Source organism: Daktulosphaira vitifoliae, unplaced genomic scaffold (genome assembly GCF_025091365.1).
Source record: "Daktulosphaira vitifoliae isolate Bord-2020 unplaced genomic scaffold, ASM2509136v1 Scaffold_2, whole genome shotgun sequence".
NCBI lineage: Eukaryota > Metazoa > Arthropoda > Insecta > Hemiptera > Phylloxeridae > Daktulosphaira > Daktulosphaira vitifoliae.
Genome location: NW_026099573.1, coordinates 36693284 through 36717800, shown reverse-complemented (window position 1 = coordinate 36717800; position 24517 = coordinate 36693284). Strand labels below are relative to the sequence as shown.

General features: G+C 34.0%; 1 protein-coding gene across 2 annotated transcripts; it reads right to left on the bottom strand.

Moving 5' to 3' along the window:
* Window positions 1-5249: 5249 nt before the first annotated feature.
* On the bottom strand, window positions 5250-16907 carry LOC126899279 (segmentation polarity homeobox protein engrailed-like). 2 transcript variants are annotated; one of them, XM_050674000.1, is made up of 3 exons: window positions 16572-16907; window positions 15118-16439; window positions 5250-6544 (listed from the first exon to the last, which is right to left on the bottom strand). In XM_050674000.1, the coding sequence occupies exons 1-3, from the start codon at window positions 16589-16591 to the stop codon at window positions 6156-6158; spliced, it is 1731 nt and encodes a 576-aa protein (XP_050529957.1). In that variant the 5' UTR covers window positions 16592-16907; the 3' UTR covers window positions 5250-6155. The 2 variants fall into 2 exon arrangements, with proteins under 2 accessions (XP_050529957.1, XP_050529956.1); XM_050673999.1 differs by lacking the exon at window positions 16572-16907 and having other exon boundaries at window positions 15118-16529.
* Window positions 16908-24517: the final 7610 nt, after the last annotated feature.

Sequence of the window (24517 nt, the reverse complement as noted above, 5' to 3'; positions counted from 1 at the left end):
CATTCTATGCTAAAAAGTTCAATTGGTATAGAAAGTTTACTAATCAAAATATTAGTAAACGATTATACAAATTACTAGCAACATAAAAACTTTTATTAAGATAAAACAGTGTATTATTGGACAATTTACAGTAATTTCTTACTTTTTAAAGATGAGCCTATGATAAACTTTAAAATTCAAAGTTGTATTGCAAGAAGATCTATTATTTAATGAGTTTTATAATGTTAGATTTGATTTTCAGACATTTTTTTTTACCTCGAACATCAACACTAAAGATTTATAAAAATTTTGGGGAAAATAATAAAAAAAAAGTTTTCCCTAATATCTACGAAAAAACTGAATATCATAGAAAAATATTAATAAAAAACTAAGATAATAACTGATAAAATCACAAAAACATAACCTTCTCAGTTAATTGTAAAGTCTGCACTTAAAGCGTATTTTGTAATTTAATGAAATAATCATATTTTATAAATATCCATAAATGGTAGAATATTTAAAAAACATTTACAATAAAATAATATAGTTTAAGATAGTCTAAATTCAGATGGTATCAAAAGTGTTTAAGAAATTCAAATTGTTCACTCCGCAAATTTTATAAAGTAAAAAGAGTACTATTTGGTAATTTTGGAACATTTTGCTTAACTTTTTGGGGTTGCCTCTACAAAGTTGCTTTTGTTAAAATAAATAATTACTTTTATACTAAAAAAGGAGATTTATAAACTTATTAATATAGTTTTTTCTCAATTATATACAATCTATGTCATAGAAAAAAATGTTCTTCACTAATTTTAATTTTTCTGAAAATTTAAAAAATTTAATCAACATAAAAATGTTATTGAATACACACAATGTTGGTTAAGAAGACTGTACATTTAATTGAAATTTAAATAATTCAGTGTCAATAAAATTATGAAGAACATTTAAGGAATTTCAAATTTGTTCCCTATGAAAAAAATTATTTAATAGTACTAAAATTTTGAAAGCTTATTTCTAATTATGAAGATTTATGATGTTAATTTAGCTGATATGAGTATTTTAAAATTTTTTAAATCTAATTAACATTTCATTCAATATGAGTTTCTGTTTTATGTCCATACAAAGTAATTACAGTAATTCTATCATTTTTCTCAGCTAAATATAGAGCTTTTCCCCTTTATGCTTTAAGCAGTATTAAATGTTACTTTGTTTTTTATATCATACTCAGTAATTTTACAGCGTGTGGATTCTGCATATAGATAAACCTTTTTTGTGAATTAACTTTGAATAGTATTGTTATTTGTGTTTATTTTAACTAAATTTGTTTTTACCGCGATGTCTAAAGTCAAGAAATCTGAATCAGATAGTCCTTGTGTGTTACTGATAATGCTTAAATCACTTATATTCAACTCAGGAACAGCATCGATACTAGCAACAGCTTCAGGGTTTGTCCAAGTAAAGCATTTAAGGTATAAAAGCTGACCGGGTGTTAACTGTTTCTCAGGTGGCACTTTCGGTGGTATTGGCGATGGTACCCTTGACCGATGTGGTAACACTTTTTGTGGTTGGCGAATTTGATCGGTAACAGCACTTGCAAATATCTTTTTACTTCTTTGTTCAGTACTTTTTATTGCATTGTATTCAATCCTCATGGCTCTATGCTTGAGCATGTTGTTCTTTTCTGTTATGCTGACAACCCGTTTGGCCTCTTTCAGTATGTGTGATGGCATATCTTCTAACTGTTCAATCACGCCATCTAAGGCCATAATTAATGCCATCACTAAATTATATGGTCCACGTAAACTTTTTTTGTAATTGAGCGTTTTGTAAATACTCTCCGACATGGATTCAATATTTATCATACTTTCGCTCATAAACACTGCTCTCAGAGGCTCCCAGCCTATATTGTCCTCTGAATGCTTTGTCTTAGTTGCAATTTTGAATCGATTTCTGATTGAATCAATCTCCTCTTTGAGCCTGCCAGCTGTGATACGATCATTGGTTGGTTCAACTTCTCCCGCATCCACTAAGTGTTTCATCCAAGTGACGTATGATTCTGCATGCAAGGTTTGTAATTCGAGGTTCTGCATTTTTTCAATAAATTCTCCTATGTCTGTCCAATACATTTTAGTTGGAATAGCATTAGACTGAATCGTACTCTGCTCGCTAAAAGTTGACAGGTCGATTCCCGATTTTACTGAAAAGTATTCTTCATCATTGTCTGAGGTGTTCATCATTTTTTTCCATTCTGGTGGGCTCATCCACGTCAAAAAGTTACGGCATGCTTCAGGAATTACCTGTCTCTTGCTTAACGAGTACATCTTCATATGCAAATTACCTTCAGTTTTAACACAGTCAGCCAGTTCAGATGACAATTGACCCGTGGCACTTACTGCAGCATCGTATTGTCGTTGTCCTTTATTTTTTGTATTAAATGACCATTCAACAAATTCTGCAAAAGTATTTTTGGCTTCTTGGAGTTCCATGAGTCTTTTTTTAGCGCAATTCGTTTCTCTACTCACGGTAGTTTTTATGTCCCAATACGCATCCACGATAAATCCCAGCAAAACATTGGTCTTCAAGATCTTTTTGTAAACCGCTGGAGTTATTGGCTCTTCCACGGGTACTGCTCCTACACGAGCTGCTGCTTTTACTACTTCGTCTTCATCTTCAAATGAATCATACGATTTAGGTCTGACATCTTTTTTTTTATTTGCTTTTTGTTTCACAGGACATACACGACACTCGACTGAGAGACTTTTGCTGATTTCAGATTTTCTTTCTAAAATAGGAGATACCTTCTGTTTTTTTTTCAGACATTTTTCATTATCTATCTTATCTATGTCTATAATTAACTGTCTTAGCTTATAATTCTCCACTGGTATTTGTATATCTGGTATAATCTGGTTATCAAGAGTCAACAATGCTACGGTGTTATCATTTTCGTGCATGTCGTTACTGAATATTAGCAATAACTCTATTAGGTATTTATTAATATTAAGTGATATTAATATCTATATTCTAAACCTTTTCAAGGATGTTCATCGATGTTGTAGCTTAAACAACTGCACTTTCAAAATTCATTAAAAACCTTTACCTATTAGCCAGTAAAAGACAAATATTTATTGGAATAAATGGTTTTTGAACTATAACAAATTTGTATAATATGTAAGCTCAATTAAAAAGTACTCAATTGGTATCGAAAAAAACAATGTCATATATTAGTTAACTGTTGAGAATTTGAAAAATAATGTAGTTATCAATGCTAATATTTTTTATAATTAACTAAGACTCTTTAGCAATGTAAAACATTTGTCAGTAGTTTCAATTTTTTAAGCTGTTAAAATAATTTTGATAATAATTATAGGTTAGACATTAGATTAATGTTACTCTGAACAATAAACATTTAAGAACATGAAAATTTATTAATTTTAATACAAATTTAGCATATTAAATCGTTGAAAATTTTCGACTAACAAAATGATATGACACAAATTTATGTCAAATATCTTTTAGCCAGTTAACATTTAAATTATTAAGATAATAATATTTTAAAATACCATTAATTATATACTAAACTTTAAATCAAATTGCCAAAACTCATCAACTTTTGACTAATATTTAAAAATATGTCATTAAAAAATCAAATAAAAAATAAGTTACGTAAGTAAATACGATTATATATGAATACATCTAATAATCAAGAATTTGTAAGCTAATTATGTGAATGCGAACGTATTATTAAAAATAATAATTAAAATATTACAGCTAATATATATCTAAGTTAAAAGTTAAATAGACTAAGTAGAACTGTTTTTATAGAAAATATTATCAATTAGGCAAAAATTAAACAGCGATAGAAGCAATAAAAAATCAGAAAAGTGAAAAATTTAACTATAAATTTTATTAATTTCAATATTTTTTGTATTTTTAAATATTGTGATTTATTATACCGATAGTTACAATAAGAGTTAAATATAATCAAAGTGTTAATATATAATATACGTTTAAGAAGGTTGAAACATCAAAAATTTAAGTTATGTAAAATTTTTTTTTTGCTTAAAATGTTTGCATATTATAACATTTTTATTGGTCATTCAACTGTATCAAAAGATAAAATAATACACTCTTACATAAAAAAAGATAAAGTCTTTATATGGGTGGGTTTTAATTATTTTAAAGAAATCACGTGGCTTACGTTAAAGAATCTCACGTTGTTTTTTTACTTATGTTGTATAATAGATTTAAACAATATTTCGTTAGTTTTTAGCTTTGATATAATGCTGAGAAGGTATTGGTTTTGTAATGGTGTTCCTTTTTTTTATGCCTCACTGGACAGATTTTATTGGTAAATGCGTCCAAAAAACCAAACTTTAATGTAGTATAACTTATCAGTACCAAAAATTTTAACAAAAAACCCTCAATTTTAGAAGTTAAACTATACTGTATGACTGATATAATTTATCTTTTAAAAGAAATTTTTCTAAATTTATTCCAAAGAAATTTCAACAGAATAAAATAGATACAATAAGCTTTCTTTTGGTATTGTTAGTATGAAAAAACTTATTATCATTACATATTCCAAATTATATGTAATACACTAGACATAAACATTGGAATCGGTTTTCTTGTACTATATAAGGTGTTCAGTAAGTAATGAAACGGGTTTCTTTTGTTCCCATTATTTGTAATAATTGACCTGTTTCCTCACTTGCTGAACACCCTGTATAAAATGAAACAAATTAACTTAAGATATTATTAGACACCGGAGCGTTACCTTAATGTGTCACCAAAAAAAAAACACTAATTATAACCTACCTATTCTTTTCAATTACTTTAGTTTTGTCTCTAATCTAGTCTCAGGAACAAGCATTGTATTTTTTTACATTTGTAAATAAATCATGTTTCCATTCAACAATGGTATGTAGGTCATATACAACCACTGTACAGGTCACTTCATTATTATTCTTGTTTGTCGATTATATTTTATAATATTGCCTTATAAGTTTAAAAAAAACAAATCATCCATACTGGAAGATATGTAAACTGTTGTTCTCACAAGACAATTCTGTATTCTTACCAATTAAATATAAAGCGTATAAATCCTTAAGGCATAGTAGAAATAAAATAGGAAAAGGATAAGAAAATTAAACGCAAGAAATCATAGTGCGTGTAATTTATGCACTAACAAATTAATAAGACAGCCAATTAATTACAAAAAAAAAAAAAACATAAACACGTCGAATTGATTTGTTTTCATTGTATTATATTTTATTATTTTATACGCGGTGAAATTTATAACACCATAAAAAATAATAATTATTATTAAAACACAACAGAACTGTTAAATAATTGTGATAATACATTGGTTTTTATTTTTAAATACTAAAACTATAATATATAATATATAATAATAATAATAATAATAATAATTACACCACGACCAGTGCGCGATTGCAATCTATTGTATACACACATACATTACACTCACACAACATAGTAATAAAATATTTAATATCCATAAAGTCAAATTTGTCTGTACATAAAAATATGTATAATATATATATATTATACACAACGTTGTAAAAATTAATGACTAGAAGATGAACATTTTAGATTAAAATAATAATAAATAGAACAACCGAAAACGCCGTTTTCCTATAATGTGTGTATACAAATGTTTATGCATAGGCTTAGGTTCATTTAAAAATACATTACAAACCTTATCCTTAAAAAACTACTAAAATCTCAGTCTACAGTGTATTTTTATCTCTATTCATTAATAATAATATTTTCTATTCACATTTGTTCATGATAAAGTTTTACGATTATTGTACACGTTGAATATCAAGACATATTGTCAAAATCAATAACAGTTTTTTATGTAGTCGACATCAACTAAGCTACTTTTAAGATTTATATTTAGTTGCAATGTTCAAAACATGATGTTCGTACAAACGATTTTTGATATGAAAATATATGATCGTGTACTCAAAAACAATAATTTAAAAATAATAATTTGATCCTTTAAACATATTTACAATAAAACAAAAATATGTATACCACACGTTAAAACTCAAGGCCAGTATTTAGAGAACATTAAAGAATTTTTTTTGTTTAAAACAAATGTAAGTAATGGAAAAATTGCAAACAAGTCTCTTTTTTTATCTCGCGATTTAAGACACTGACGAAGCTTGTTGCTGTTGCTGCTGCTGCTGCTGTTGTTGTTGTTGTTGTTGTTGGTGCAACATTTCTTCCATTTCATCGTCGGACATTGCAATAGTAGTGTGATTGTACAGACCTTGGGCCATCAGTTGCAGAGCTAACGGGTTTTTGGAGCCGCTGGACTTTTTGATTTTCGCCCTTTTGTTTTGGAACCAAATTTTGATCTGTGCCTCGTTTAGACCCAGTTCGTTGGCAAGTTCTTGCCTCCTTCTCTCGGTCAGGTATCGATTCTCGTTAAATTCTTTCTTCAGTCTAGCCAATTGGTCTCCGCTAAACGCCGTCCTTGGCCGCTTCTCTTCGGCAACCTTGTCTTTGCGTTTCATTCGTCGCGATCTAGGACCTGTAGAGCGAAAAAAAAAATGATCTTAGTACTTATATAATATCTACACCAAGCGACAATTACAGTAAATGAAGAAATCAGTAATTCTCAGAAAATTATCACGAGGCGACTAGCCCTTTTGTGTACCATACGTTATAATTAACTATTATAATCATATGGCGTGTATTGGAAAATAGGCCGATGCGCATCCGGTGCGCGTCCCAAGCGATAAAAAATAGATCCGACGAGTAGTAATTATTACCCCTGGGTCTGTTTTTGTGACCCGCCATCCAATCTCCTGTTAGGTTTTTTATTTTTTTTTTTTTTAAGAATACCGGTTCTTCGGGCAAAAGCGTGTACGGCGGTGGCGACGACGGATACGGCAGTATTATGCGGTAGGGGCGGAGCAATGAGATTTCTACCCTACGCCATCCTCACGCATGTTACAACGTTATGTATTCATTGCCCTGTGGCTGGAACGATATTGCGGCAATGGTGTAACCAGTATGACGGAGCCCCGGGGGGGGTTCAGGTATGGAGAGACCTCAACGGCACACGGGCAGCACAACGTGCGCAGTCTGTGTCGAATTGAGAAATGCAGCGTAACAGAGAAATTTCAACTCAAGGTCCGTCCGTTAAAGATTAAACAAAGTCGAACGCAATTACTGTTTTAGTGGATGGTGGGAAAAATCAAATTAAAAAATAAATAAGAAACGCGACGATTGCGAACGGCGAGACGCGGTCCTATCCCATCGCCGTAATTGAATTAACGTTTGCAATACAAAAAACCTATTAGACACATACTCGCAGCGATTTTTACGGCGCTGAGAAACATTTTTACAAGACGACGACGACGATTTTTTTTTGGCAACACATTTTCGTCTGTCGGACGGTTGTCGTTAATGTTAATCGGACTCAAAAAACAAGTCCAACGCCAACATAATAACATGCGCTAAGTGTGCGCCGAGTTTTGTTTAGTAATGTTGCCGAGTCACCGACTGTGTGACGGATACTACTTCCGTTTCATTAATAAACGTCTCGCGTTTAATATTATTATTATTATTATTTGTATACGAGAAAGGAGTGCATTAGGCAAACGCTTTGTATAATTTGTGTACACGACACACACGGAACGAGGGGAAAATCCGTTTACAAAGCCGCCGCGTTGTTATTGTAATGCGAATCGAAGCTTTTAGCCGGCCGAGTGCCAATACACGAGCTACTGGCAAAAGGGGAGGCGGCGGGGGGGGGGATTTTGTGTATAAATATTAGCCGCGTTTTATTGATAAAGCGTTTCTCGAGTATCATTAGTTTGGGCTGAAACCAAGTGACGACTTCTGACAGCAGGTCGTCTCTCTCATCGACTGAGCACTTAACGACAAAAATCTATTTCTGCCGCCGCGCACAATGTTTACTTCGCGTAACATCGGCAGTTCTGTATACAATTCAACAATGCGTACAAACCACCAGACAGTTGGAAAATAATTAACTCCTACGCAAATTTAAACAATGAAATAAACACGTCGTGTTACCTTTTCGATTTTTCCAGTCTTTTCTCGTTCTGCTCGACCGTCAAAATATTCACAATACCATCGGAGATATTTTCTCATTAAAATAATAATATACAACGTCATTACTATTAATAAGGTCTATCACGGTGTTTTATTTTTTATTTTATGTAATAACAATCAATCATTTTGTTAGCTCCAAGAGTAACCAATCGCGAATCCTTGACCCGCCCAGTGTTATATTCGTTTAATCAGCGTTATCAAATTAATTAATTAATTATTTTTTTTACAGGAAATTTCAATAACTACAATGTCTTTTGTTACGCTTCGTCCATATTTAATTTAACTGCAAAGTTACCGTGAATGTTATTACATTGTTGTCTCTTTACTGCAACGATTTGTCTGTCGCTCTTGTATATATGCGCCACAACATTATCACCCCAACTCTAGTTGAAGGCATGTAATATGTATGCGACATGCAATTAAACCCTTTTATTGACTCTGTTTTCTACACGGTTGTCAACTGTGCGACATACCCTTCGAGACGACATCCAAATTCGAGGGAGAATTAAATCAACCCCTTGTTTTACACTGCCACCAAGTTTAATGTGTATATGTGTGACATTATACAGAGTGATCTAATACGTATGCGGGTCTTTAGTTTTTTTATAACGCTTTCGTGTTTGTTTAACGTGCTCTTTATCAAATAAGTCGATTGGCAAATTATTTTCTAATGAAAATCCTTATTTTTTTTCAATTTGAAATGTAAAAACAATTGAATAATTTTGTTTGTGAAGTGCTCGGGGCCTACGCAAATAAATGGAAATTAATTCTAAAATAATAATTATTACTACTTGTAATTTGTTCAGAAAAAAGATGACACGAGTAGACTTTAGGATTAAAGAAGCGTATCGACGAAATGTTTACTTTTTAAGAGAGTAACATTAAATTTTCGTTTTCCATTTAAACTAACGAACGAAGTTTATATCTCCTTAAGAAAAATACCTTTCGACATAATTAATGGTACATTATTTTCACATGATAAAATATTTTATATTGTTTAAAATGGACTAATAGTGTTAAAACCCCATTTCTAGTTGATACGCTTCTTCAGTTCTAGACGCTCGATTATTAATTGATAGGATGCTTCGTGCAAAAAAAAAAAAATGTAGTTTTTTATGCTCTATAGTAACTATTTGAATGTGTATTTAAAACTTAATGTAATACTATACGAACGTGTCTATGAAATAGTACGCCGTTTATGTAAATTAGTGTTTGCGTTTGATAATAACAGAATATACACAGATACGATATTATTGGCATTATTATCTGCGTTCAAATGGACCGGAGCACATTTTTCTGAGTCGCACGAGACGATGAGCTTAACAATTATTGAGTGCCTGTATTCATTACTGGAATGACATTGAAAATAATATCCCGATCGTTTATTATTGTTTTCTTTTGTGCCATTGGAAATAATCAATTTCAACGACTGCCGTAATGGGCCAAGCGCCGCAGATTATGCGGTTTTTTATTTATCTGGACACGTTTCCCGAGATTACAAACGCCAACACCGCGACCCGCGCACATCGATATCGATCCGTCTTGGAGCTTTGACTTGCCGTTAACCACAATACTTCTTTCACGAAACTACCGAGAACTTACGGTAATACGAAACACACACACAAAGAGCTATTCGTTTTCGGTTTACCGATTGTTCGCGAGGCAAAGCACACGCACACACATGACGCTACAGGGTGTGCGGTCCGTGTGCAGCACTGTATACCCAAACAGTGTCATAAACGCGCAGGACGTTGCTCCGGTAAACGGGGCGTGGCGTGAACCGCCTCGGTTGGTTTGCCCTCGGGACCCCAAAGGAAAAATCACCTGCGTCCTCTCCCCCCGCCGTTCCGTCTCCTTCTAGAACAGTACAGAACTGTGTGTCTCCCTCTGCCCTCCCCTTGACGACCCTTTATCCTATCTCGTGCGTACGATTCAATTCCGTACAAATCGATGGTGGCGGCGTACAACGAGGTAATTTCTTACTCTTCCTCGCTCTTAAGTGTAAACCTATACAACGTTGTACATGAACTGTTGCTGGTACACACAAACCCATGAAAACGGAATAATATTATTGTGTCGGCCGCGTAATGGCGTCGAGTCGATTGACTTGGGGAAATCGATAAGCAGCCGTCGACTCGGCCAGTGCACACCTCGATAAGATTAATGCAATTTATTTGCTCGGCGAGATTTATGTACGAGGCTCACACTTCCGCAATTCATTTGTATGCCACCGAACGTGTGTGGGGGGGGGGCGGCTGCTTTCAAGAAAAACGAGTACAGCGATTGAATAACGTGAAAAGTTTCCCTCGGCAGACACGCCGGCACGGCAAATAACCGTTTTATTGTGTTTGTTAAGCGTAAAACGATTAGCCGTCGTCAAACAGGCATGTTGTGTACATTCAAAGGGCGTGTAAGGAGAGCGTGGGCGGACAAGGGGCTTATCTCCGTGCCGCACACCATGCGAAAGTGTCGCACAGCTTTTGTACACACGTTTACGGTGTTTGTGCATTATAAACGCCCCGGGCCGCAAAGGCCGTTATTATTATTTTGTGCGATATGACATTTCGGTGGGTCGCGTGGCGGCCATTATATCCGCAAAGGGTTTTTTCGTTATCGTCGCAGACGTTTGGTAACGTGTTCGAGTGCATTTTTTTTTTTTTTTTTTTATACGTGGTTACTTTATCGCGAGATAAACTCCGTAAAAAATTGTTAAATAAAACACTCGAGCGCCATTGGTTACTCGGTAATATTGTTATGTACTCACGACACTCGTCTCTGCCACAGAGCCGGCGATCAATCGGGAAATATATTTTTTAATTATCTTTCGTCGACACGAAATAATTATACACTCAACGGAGTAATGGGTGTAGTTATGTTGCGTATAGGACATTATGAGGGAGGAACAGCTGCCGTAATATTATTGCTTTACCCGTATAGTATGAAACTTAAAAAAAACGAAACAAAAAAAATTTTGTACCCGTTTAAAAACGATCACGCGAGTCACACCTCCGTTGAATAGTTCTTGGAATTATTTTTATTAGACACTAAAAAACTATGCACGAGACATAGCGATTTCTTTATCGATTTACATAACCCACTCGGACGAAAATCTATCCGTATCAGATCTGCAGGCGCTAAAACAATTACTTCATCGTTGTTGATTTCTGAAATCGACGCGATGGAAACCTTCACTTTAAGGTAAAACCAAACTCGCACAGATAAATCTTTTTGTCTGAACTCAAGTGGTTGGCCGCATTGATTTTTATTACTTTTGGTCTTACAGTGTGCTAGGCAATCAAATTTTATGCCACGCCGATTCGAGTATTTGTTTGTCACTAAACTTCAATTTTTTATGAACTCGTCAGGTCGGACGGGTTTTAACGACTTTGCCGGGACAGTCATATAACGTCATGTGTCCTACGGAAAATTAAATGACCCTTAAAAAGTTTAACGGCCTACTAAACGAGTGCCTGTATAGGAAACCGAACAACGCGTTACAATTCTATTTTTTTGTCTTCGTTACAATATATGCGTGTGACAAAAAGAAACAAAGCTGTACCTGTTCAAATAAAAACAAAAAACAATTTTCCTAAGTACAAAAATATGCTTATTCTGTCAATTATACTTTTCGTGCGCCGTTTATACAACACAATAAGCGCACGAACACCAATGATAATAATCATAATGATGACACGTCACGATAATGGGAAATATTTTACGTGAACGTTAAATCTATTACAAGATTATATAAGCGGAGACTTCCATAAATCGTTTCGTGGCACTTTAAGCGGTTCCCAATTTGCTAGATAAATAAAACTCGTAGTAATTTATCGATTCGCCATGTGAACATTTGTTGTCGCCTGGAAATTAATTTTTCCGGAAAATAAATCAAACGGAAAAAAAATAAAGCTAAACTATTCTTTGGAAATAATAGTCGCAACAGCCTGACGAGCCAATCAAACAACACAAATACAACGCAACACATCATCACCGTGTTATTATCAGACTTGCCCAATAAATGGTATAAATGGTTTTTCTTATTATGAAAATCATAAAGTTGAAAACCGATCAAGCGGAACAATATGCGTAAAACATTGGAACGCCTGTTAACTTGTTGTACCTGTAAACTGATAGAAAACGCAAGTAATTTTATGGACATTACTATTCGAGTTTGTGCGCGTGCAACCGATGATATACGATTTGGATTGTCATCGCCGTTAAAAAACTGTATAATTAAATATTCAATAATAATAACTCATAGGCGAGTCGATAGATTATCATATTATTGTAATAGATCTCTTACGATTGAGGCGTTAACTTGCAGTTTTACAAATATTCGAATCGTTAAAAAAAAAGAAAAAATGAATTATTGCTGTTTACACCCACAAGTCACAACTGTAATTAATAACCTTGTATTCGATTATGGATTATCGATTATAGGCGGCAATGCGTCTCTATTAAACGGTCAGCGATTTGTTTTGCACAATCTTCAAAAAATAATAGTAATAATAATAACACTCGTTTGGAAAATTAACTACAAGGCAATAAATGTTTATTGGTTAATCCCCAAATATTTCGACAAAGCGTTTGGCAAGTCCACTTTGTAATTCGAATGCAGTTCAGTTAGACGTGTTCTAGCAGTGGGGTTCTTTTTACACGAGTTTTCCTACTGCACCGCTCGCAAAAAAGCAATACGTTAATTTGACCATCGAGAGACAGACTTGAGGATTTCTCGTGTGCGTATGCCCACCGCGTTTCTGTTTCTATACAAATATCATGTCGTACCAACGAATGTCGCGTTCAAATTTATTATCGTCATTATTATTATTTTTTTTACGGTGGGTATGATTTATGCGTTGGGTGTAAATGTATTGTGCGCGCCACAGTAAAAAGCTCCTCGGAGACGTTTACACAATGATATGATTGCATTAGGACGCGCTAATACGGCGCACAATGTCACATCATTGTCATCGTGGCCGTAGTCATTATGTTATTATTGTTGGCCGTATAACACGTGTATGCGCTGACGAGGCAAACGTTCATGACGACCGGCGGAGGCGTCTCCGCGGGGAACAATATTATTATGTGTTTTTTCACGCACAAAGTGTACGTTTTCATATGACAACATTAGGCAGCCCCACAAAGGTTTATTATGTCAATTTTGGCCATAAGGCGCACAAATCGGATCCTCCCCGCGCATACCGTTGTCTCCTCCGGTAACAACGCCGCAATTGTTGAACGCGTATACGGCGTGTACACATGATTCGGCCCTGGGGAGGAGGCAACATCGGCGGTTATTGTTGTTTTTTTATGGGGATGTGTTCGGCCGAACGTCAAGACCGTGGCGGATAAATAAAACGCGTTCATGTATTACAAAGGTATTGTGAAACGTTATAATGCGCGTACAAGCGTTTTGCGGTGTGTTGTGTGTTTGCGGTACACATTATTACTTTGCAAGAGGGTGAAACTGCCGTTGCAGTTGTATTTCTAAGACCCCTGCGAGCGGTAACACACCCCCGACCACGTTAACCACGGTGTGAATATCATCCACAATGTTATTATGTATTGATAAAAACAGCAACGAGGGTTTTTATTATCCTGATAATGTATTATCGCACACTACCGGTTGACGATTTTCAAAATGGCCGCTTCCGAACTGCGTGTGATACTCGGAAAGTACGCAGAAAAACCGCCACGAATATGTCCACATTGCGCGTTTTAATGACTCTTTTAATTTCTTATAATTTATTTATGAGATGCGAGTATCAATTACGGCTTAGTCTGCATCGTTTCTCATTAATTGAAATTTCTTAATCTAGATGTTTGCATGAACTTGTTTACAGTGTATTATTAATTACGAGGCTACGGAGTTGTTCAACGTGTGATGGATTAATAAATCCTACATGCCCCAAAATCGTCTCTACTACAACGTTTTATTCTCGTGGAAACGATTTAGTTGTTCACAAATTATTAACCGACAGAACTCAAAGAATATTTAATAAAAAATAAATATATTTTATTTTACTATTATGAATTGTTTTTAATTAAAATTCATTTCATAGTCTATCAGAATCTACTATCAAATATTATTTAAAGCATTGAGTCGTTCGTGCAGGGCTAAAACATATTAATTATCATAATCTGCACGATGTGGTCAATGCGAACGAATGTGTGACATTACTACAGCAATTATACAACACCATTGTGACTAATTCAATAATGGTTTACTTTACAAACGTATTTTAAACTAAAGCGTTTATGCTGAAAGAGAAAATATGCGAAGGTTGTTCATTTTTCTTAAACGAGACACAGGAGGATTTTTTTTTTTTTTTGAAATCTCCGGGAAATCGTTCTCCGTATGAGTTATTGCCATTCTGTAAACGAAAAATGCGGATTGCAGACAGTCGTTTTGTGAGCATAATAATACAATGTGCGTGTACATATGGCAATTTAAATGGTTTATTGACTAAAACGAGGATAAAAATTACATCAATTTACTTACACAGTCGATTATTGTTGTTATTCCCTCTAAATAAATCTAACAAATACTCACGCAGCAAATCGCGTGCCAAAATCACCAACGACTCAATTTTTTACGGTAGCTGGCATCGAGTTCGACGGTTTATATTTTACTCGAAATATTAAAATGATTAATTTTACCCGTTTTTGCATTATCGTCAAACAATGTACAGTAAACGTTCAGTTTAGAATACTGAAAATAGTTGCGCTCATAACTGATAACAGTCGATATGATTTTATTTGATTAATATTTTAAATAGAAAATTATGTTTGGGAAGTCAATTCATTTTTTTCATTGCATCTAAAATAGTCGGATAACAGTTCGAAAATAATTATACGAGGCTTTCATTTTTTTTTTTTTTTTGTAACAGATTTCTAAACTTAAGTATTTTATAAATTACCACATCAACAAAAAAAAAGTACTAACACAACTAAAAATAGCCAAGTCGATTTTTCGGTGAAATTCTTAGAATTGAGCAATATTTAATGACTGAAAGTACTCACCAGAAGAAGGTCTGTCAGAGTATCTGGTGCAATACACCCAAGCTGGCCACATTTCTTTGTCGGTGCTGGTCGCATCTCCATCGCTGCTGTTGTTGTTGACCAAAATATCTGCAGCTGCTTTTGTCGTCTGCGGAGACGTCGCCGCCGGTGATGTCTGCTGGATAGGTATCGCAATGGGCACCGGCAAAGGTTTTCGCTTGCAAGTCTTGGTATCAGGGGTTGCGTGCGAACGCTTGCTGGATGGCTGTAGAACCGGTAGTGGCGGTGGTGGTTGGGGTAACTTGACATGTTGAACCGTTTGGTTAATGGCCAAAATAGGTTGCGGTGGTGGTGGTGAAGTTGTTGACACCCGGGATCGTCGCTTGCCAGAAGCAGCGGTGATTTTTGTACCGAATTCCGGTCGGAGTATGTTGTCCACGGAAAACGCCAAGTGCAACGGACTCGGTGACCGGGGCGAAGGTGAACGACAGTAGCTACTGGTATTGTAGTTTTTCATTGTGCACGAAGACGATACGTCTGAACCGGAAGTGCTGGTCGGACGCGAACACGCATTCGTCGAGTTGTGATGCATCCCAGAACTGGTAACGTTACCCTGGTGCAGGGGTTGCATTAGACGAGATACGACAGCCGAAGGACCCCCACAGGATTGCATCAAGTCAGCGGGAACAGACCTGTGTAACGAGTCGTGAGATTGAGGAGAACTTTGGAAATAATCTGCGACTCCAACAGCCGATGAAGGCATGCCGACGGTAGGCAGCAAGTTGAACCGATACATCCAATTGTTGAAATGGAACATTGGTGGCACGTGTGCAGCCATAGCAGCAAGAGCCGCGTATTCGGCGGCTGCGACGGGATGGGCGACAGAACTCGGTTGTGGTGATAGTTGTTGCTGTTGATGAACCCATCGGGCCGCTCCGTCGTAGGGCCTGTAAGACGACGGTTTGGTTTTTTTGTAGTTGGCCTGCAACGCGGACGATTTGATGGCCCCGTCTTTGTTTTGCAACGGTGAACATATGCTCAGCGGTTTGTTGGTGACCTCATCTGGACGACCACGACGGTGTCTCGGAGATTGAGGCGACAGCACGCTGTCAGCGTCTTCATTTTCGTCTTCGTCGTCCGGGCGAACAGTGTCCTCTTGCAGTACGGGCCGAAAAGCAGACGATGTCAACGCGGACCGAGGAGAATACTCTCCGGATGACGTCGGTGACGACGACGACAGGCCGTTGGCCATCCGCTCTTTTGTCTGATCGCTGCAGTCGTCAAGACCCGGACGCCGGTTGTTGTCGGTGGGTCCGGGACTTGATGCGTTATTCGGGCTGCACCTTTCTGTTTCCAGGGCCATATTCGATGGCACTAAGTCGAGATCCGTTTGAAATAATAATAATAATAAAAACAAGACACACGGTCGCGAGCAGCNGGTGGGTCCGGGACTTGATGCGTTATTCGGGCTGCACCTTTCTGTTTCCAGGGCCATATTCGATGGCACTAAGTCGAGATCCCGTCGAATTAACAATAATAATAATAATAAAAACAAGACACACGGTCGCGAGCAACGGACAAACGTCAAGCTGTCATAGCGGTGTGCGAGTCGAGTGACACACAAACGTACGGTACAAGGGTGAATCGTCTAAGACAGTTGCACCGGTACGGTCATCATCGGCGATATCATATACGCGTGTTGTCCGAAAAACGGTGACGGTACGATTCCGACAGCGGCGGCGGCACTGGATCTCTATATTAACGCGCGCGCGTGTAATGATATTATCCGATGCGGGCAGCAGACACACTCTGACGCGTACCGGATCGGTGTCGGCGGTCGCCGTCGCCGAAGCCGTTGACTCCGCCTAGACGCACCGACCCCCGCCCGTCCTGGTTACGAGCGCCGGGCCAATGGCCGGGACGGTGGTCCGCCCGGGACACACCCGGCGTGCGACCCAACCGCTATTGGCCCACCGGCGCAGCCGCCGCCGATTGAGCTGTTTATTATTATTGACCGTCGACGACGACTAGGCGGCTGTATGCATTACTCGCTTTAACGCAAAACAATATAATGACGTTTCTCTGTTTCTCTCTCTATTACATTTTATTATTACAACGTCTGCCCATACATCATAATTGTTATTTATATCATTATTGTGTATTTTTACACCGTATAATAATACATGCGTTCTATTGTTATGGCAAGCGCTTTTTTATTTTTCAATCATTCACTTTCATAGATCCACACACTTTAGTGAAAACCAATCGTCAGGCTTACAAAAATAACTCACAGTATACGGGTCACTGATATTCAAAATAATTGTACAGAGTTTCGATGTTCATACGGATAACAGAAAAATATATTTTTAAAGGTTTTCTTGATTTGAAAATATTTAAGGGAAATGCAAAAAACTCACCCTCTACAGTATAAGGCAATTCATAATCCCGATGTCCTAACATATATTAAGACAACATTTATTTTTTACTAGAAATGAGAAGTAGACGTCTTTACGGATCTAGCAGAGCATCTCTCTTGCTCCTCCTGCACTATAACTTTTTTATAGAATAATTTATGTTTAAAAACGCTGACTTTAAACTCTATGCAATAGATTTTTTTCGATATACATCGTTCCTAACAGACTATCATTATTTAATTATTTTAAAATTACGGTTCTTTTTATTTTGCACACACTTTATCATACCGATTGCTTCTGAAAAAGTAAAAAGCGGTAAATTACGTTTAAATAATTAATCATCTTTAAATTTTTATCAGGCGTTTAAGTTTAAAAATACCTATTTTAATGGTCTCTTATAAATTCGATGTACCGTCCACTGGGTATAATTTATTCGGAATTCGAAGTTTTTTTTTTGCGAGTGTCCCTCGAAAATGTTAACCAAAAAGTTTTAGCGAACTCTGTAATTATTATAAATATTAAATCGAAGAATGTATTAATTTTTACAGGCGATACAATTTAAAGGACGACAGTAAACTACCCTAGTAAGCCTTCCGTCTGATAGTCGACTGACTATTAAGTAAAAACATTTAAATTATTAATCTATCCAGGGTAAAACAACTAAATAAATAATAAATAAATAAATCTAAAAAATGACGAATTATTTATTTTTTATATCCACATTGGCCGTCTCTATATTTAAATTCGAAAAAAGTATTATTATATTCGTGTGACATTAAAATATAAAATATTCAATTTCCAATGTGATTTTGATAATAGTCATATAGGCAGATATTAGATAGGTATTTCTTTTTTCTTTTTTTGTCAGGCTATAACCACCGGCCATTGTGGTGCACATAGCAATATCATTATTATTTAATTATTTATAGTTGTTCTTTAGGAAGGTAACGAGGCCATACAATAAATAGATCCGCACACAATTACACGGGTACGATTGAATTAACATGAACATACATTTTTATAGAGACGTATCAACAAGCGATAATCGATCCGACCGTAAAAAAAAAAACAAAATTAATTACTTAAAAATACAACAATGAGCTGAAACACTGTATTATGGACGACACAATAGGAAAATATTTCTTTTCGAGGTACACAATATGTTACCAATATTAGGCACAACGTGTCGAGGCGCATATAGAAATTGTGTTTGGGTTTTTTAAACGCGATGATAATTATTTCATTCGGACGGTCGCCTGTGGTCGCCCACTGCAACCGACAAAGGCTGGCGATGTGTTGAAGATAAACTTTTCACAGAAAAATTAGTCTCGCAATAATTAGAGAAGAAAAACGCGGTAAAGTCGCTCGTACATCTTTTTGTAGGCGCACAAAACAACGTCGATTACTCTTTTTACTTTGCCGTTGCCGCCGACAACAGTAAAAATGATTTATACGCTTTTCCAATTTGTTTAACTAAGCAAATATTACTAAACCCAATCATTCGTAGACCAGACCATTGTTGTTTTTTTTCCGAGCACAATGTTGTATTTAATCAATTTGAGTTTACTAACGACACACGGACTTGTGTGTATCGTCCAACGTGAACCGTATAAAAACTAATGAATAATTCGAATATCACCTCGGGGCACGTTTTTAGTTCAGTCTCTCGGTGTCCGCCGACATTTTTAAATAATTACTTACATCCATTCACTCGTGTGATTAGGTGTATCCGAAATAGGAATTTTGTTAAAATCCACTAATTACGACCACAATCCCCCAGAGAGAAGATGTCGCCATCGTTAATTGCATGAATCGTTAAATCGCCAAATTCGAATCGTTACTCTGCAAAAAAGTATTCATCTTTTATAGAAAATTTGATATTTTTATTTGTTGATCAAAAAACATTCTTCACAAACAATGTCGTGTTGTAAATAATAGAACTTATAGACGATTTTTTACTTCACCAGTTCCAAAATAAAAATATTTAAACAATGTATTTCTAGATTAATTTATAGGAACTATTAAAAGCAGTTCAACTAGTGCACACATGTCTACACCGAACAAATGAACAATAAAGATACCATAACAATATAATTGTATTTAATTCAATATTAATTCCAACCGAAAAAATCGTAACATTTTCCCCGTCAACCCAAATTTGTATAACTAAACATAACGATTATTAAGTGTTTGGTTAAGACTAATTGAACGAAACTTAGGCATTCATTCCCGTAGTATTAATTAATCGGTTTATTAAATCATCAGTATTTTTAATATTAACTAACACTATTTCGTGACTTAAACAAAAGCATCTTTTGTCAAGTATACAAGAGATCGTATTACGTTAATCACAAATTTTTATTGTTTTTTAGATTTTTGGTTCAGTGTAGATTATTGAAACTACCTAGGTGAATTCGTTGTTTACATTTCAAAAGAAAATTAACACAATATTCGTTTTCAAGTCGCAATTATGAGTCACGTGCTAAAAAAGTCAGCCGAAGGAGTAACTTTTTAAACTTATCGACAATCTAATATATTATTATAACAATATTAGTAGGTCCGGAAAAAAAAAATTAGGACTCGGTGAATAATTTGACTGGTCGATGACTACTTTTTGAGTTATTACCATTTTAATGAGCACTACGTGTTTTTTATCAACACGCACTAGTACTCACCGCCCACTCGTCATGTTGAAATACTAATAATAAGTGAAGTTCTAAAGCTCGAAAGCGGTTACGGACCACTCAAATTAACATTGTTATACTTTCAGACATACGTCATATTGACACTGCTGTTTATATTTAGCTCACAAACTTGCGAGTTATGTGAATAGTTTTTTTTTTTTTTTTACCAACATAATTTTAACATAAATTTATATGGTTTGTCTTCTGCATTCAATAGTTCAAACACATCCGGTTTGCAACGTTTAGCTTATATTCCTCAATGCTTTTGAAAAATATAATGTCAGTATGTTCTACGATATCTCTAACATGCTCAACTTGAATGAAGAATTGTATAAATTTCACACGATTGCTTTGAATGGAGCTGGTCCTTCGTGTTAAATTTTGCATTTATTTTCGTCACAGGCTCGCAATTGTTGACTTAAGATTAGATACCATGACGAACAGATGCTTAAAAAACGAGGAGAATTTTCTTCGAAAGTTCATAGCTGCACTTATCACGTTATATCAGTGAGGAGTTTGAGAATACTATACGATATATACCCTACTGATAACACTATCGTTGATTAATGATAGACAAAAAATTCAACGTTTTGTCAAATCAAGTCTTAGTATTCAGTTGTGTGATTATAATAAACTGTAGATACCAAAGTTTACCCGCTGAATAATAATATCGTAGACAAGATTTATATCTTGGTAAGCAAATAAATTATAATTATACAAAGCAATCAATAGTTTTACTTGACAAGTAGTCCTATAATATTAAATTCTTTTACTCTAAAAACTACAATTATTTCAATACCATATTCGCTGATTAGCTTAAATTTGTGTACAGAGTATTTTTGAAACTGCACCAATTGTTTTATCATCAAAATCCAAAATCCATGTACACCACAAAGTGTATTTGGGTTCTGTCAAGGGATGTGTCTACTCCGTGTTTTTGCCGCGATAGTAAAAAATTATAGTCTAATCAAAATAAAACAATTTTAAGATGTTCATTTTTCCATGATCATAACAGTCTCGTTTTTTCTCAGTTTCTACTTGTTAAATTTCGTTCAGTAATATGTCAAAAGACATTAAATCGTTTCTACTAAAACCTATTAAAGTGATAAAAAATTTGACGGAATTTTGGAAAAAAATTCTCTTAAACATAGAATGTCTTCAAAAAATGTTTGGTAGTACCTTAGGTTTTCTCCTCTAATTTACATACTTTTTATGAAAATCTGACCATTTTCCTACTTTCAAAGGGTATAGTTTAACAAGTTTTGCATACAAATTGAATTTATTTAACTTAATTTTTGAAAAGGTTTCAAAAATCTTGCGTATTTTAAATATATATTAAATAAAAGTTTATGTAGTATACTAAAAAGTAAACAAAATTATTTCCATGACTTATCATCAAGATGCCAGTGACAGCCGAAGTAATGAAGAAAAGTACTATAATTCAGTAAAAATACCTTTGATACGTATATTTGTGAATTCGTACTTAATTTTTGTATTAGACTAGTTATTAAGCAGTTTAACAACTAATTAAAAAAGGTCCTAATTTATAGACAAATTTGAAGAGGTACTTGTTCCTAGTTTTAAAGTAATCATTCCAACAAAAACAATAAAATAAGAAAGTTTTAGGTTTTGTAATACAAAATATTATAAGCAAGTGTTTTGGCAACTGCTCCCAAAAGAAATTCATTTTAGCTAACTATGACTTATATAAAATAATAGTTTCAACTCGTTCTAAATCTATAAGTTCTAAGGCAAGAATTATCAACTTACTCAAAATAAAAAAAAAAAACGATTATGTTATTGAATTACGTATTTATGTTGTGTTCAAAAAGTAAAACGAAAATATATATATACATTTTCGTTGACAATAATAGTTATTTTAAAATAAAAAAAATTATTATATATGTTATTCCATTGTTTTTAAACAATACTATTTTCTATCTTATAATTTCTACACCTATGTGATGATGATATATTTGTAAATAAGTTAGAATCTCTATAAAGAAAAATATTAAAAATTTTTTTAAATTTATCAACGAATATTTTTATCCGATTTGACATTTTAAGTAAACAAATAGATATTTTATTTTTAGGTTTGAATATGCCCATGTACTATACGATTCTTGTTAAGTGTTATTTTATGACAAGTTCAACGTTTTGGCCGTGTCCGATCAAAATTTATAGCACTTGACCAGCATGTGGTGACACGCTGATTTGTTATTTTACATAATAAAGAAAACACTGAATCGCTGCCGGTTCACCCGAATAAATTGTCGCCGTAAAAAAAACTTTTATATATCATAATACATTTAATACGCAGAATATTTTTCATGGGCTAGGCATCCCATTAGATTTCTCTAAAAACGATTTTATTAAAAGATCAGGCGTGTCGAGGTGTGAAAGCGCTTACGTATATTTAAATAGTGAATTTTAGGTCCACACACATTTTTATCGCATATTTATTTAAACCAATCTACGAGGACACCAATAAAACTCATTGGTCACCGACACGGACGTAAAGTTTCAATAACCGTTTCTTGTTTATTTTTTTATTGCAAGAAATTAATACGTTTATCACCTTTTCATTCCTAAAAACACCGTTAAAACTCGATATTATATTGTTATTTTATTAACTTGTTCAATGCATTCCATTATTGACCTTTATTTCGGGATTATTTTCGTATCGAATTTGATTGGACCCTATTTATTGTTTTAACATAAAAATATCAAAAATAATGTTTATATCTAAAGATGGGCGGCAACGACACACATTTTCAATATTTTATATATTTATTGTATATAATATATCGCGATATCAACATTGATATTTTAAGAAATAAATTAGAAGATTTAAAATGTATTAAATTGCATTGTGTGCTCAACAATAACTCAGCAGATGACGTTTGGCGCACGTTTTCGAGGAAGTGTCAATTGTTGTACACTTGTATAACATCTATCATACAGTTATGTGGTTAATTTTTTTATTTTTTATTATAAATTTAGTTAAATGAATACGAAATTTTTGTTTTATGTGATTATTTTATTTCAATATTATTGATACAAATGGGGAAAAATATAAATATCGGAAACGAATATCGATGTGTAAAATATTGTCGTTGAATTAAGAGTACAGAATTTACACGGTAGCTTTATAAAAAATATTCTCATTAGTGTATAGGAGTTTTATATTTTGAAAATGTTGCCTGCTTTGTAATCATAATAAGAATTAATTTTTACATTAATATTAAATTATTTAATATTAATTTCAAAATTAATCCTTATACATACTTGAACTTTTGGTAACATATATAACAATAAATTACAGTTACTGTTGTACTGTTTGATAAATAACATAAATCGAAATAAATATCATAAAATACTTGAATTCGTATTTGAAACCAATTTAATATTATTTCGATAATTTTCAAACTATTTGAAATTAGCAACCGTTTATAACGTTACAAATTTGAAGGATTAGTGTTTGTTAAAGTCTTTTCATCTTTTTTTTTTTTTTATCTCGCAATATTATTCGTAAGTGTACCTTTTTTGACAGTGTCAACAACTCGTTATTTCTGCCGCTGATGGTTAGATAAGGCGAGCAGGGAGAAAAATACAATTAAATCTCATTATTTATAGGTTTTGATCCCTTCCCAATAGACTAAACATTATCGGTTTGAAGTCAACATTATATCGGTGTTGGCTCTTGTTCATTGCACAGATTTTATAAAAAACATGGCCTGTGTTCATCCCTCTGTCCTTTGAGATCATGGGATAAGTCTTTTTGGAGACCGGATATTATCGTTTTATTTAATTATATTTACACAACGAACGGCGTTTTTATCAACAATTTTTATTTTATTATAAATTAACTTAATTTTCTTTATTGTTTGTCATATTATTTTAATCTTATTTAAATTGTTTAAGTAAAACTCCTTTATTATTTTGTTTTTTTGACAACCTTTTTTCATAGTCATGCCTTTGAAATGTTTTGAAAATTTTTTTTTATCCTTAAAGTTAAAAAAATGTCCTATTTTATTAAACTCGAGATCAATTTAGTTGTAATACAATCGACAAAATGTTTTGACATTGCAGATGAAATCATATGACAACACTTTCAATATCTTTGGTTAAATCTCAAATTTTTCGAGGTCATGATAACTTTACACGTTTCTAGACAATACATTTATATACAATAAAAATATCAAAGATTTCCAAAAATGGACCACAAAAAAATCTCTTCTAACTGACAAACATTCTCCAGAGAAAATAAGAACTTGCGTTTGAAACTATTGGCTTTTAGGCGAAATTCGGAGTTTTTAAAAT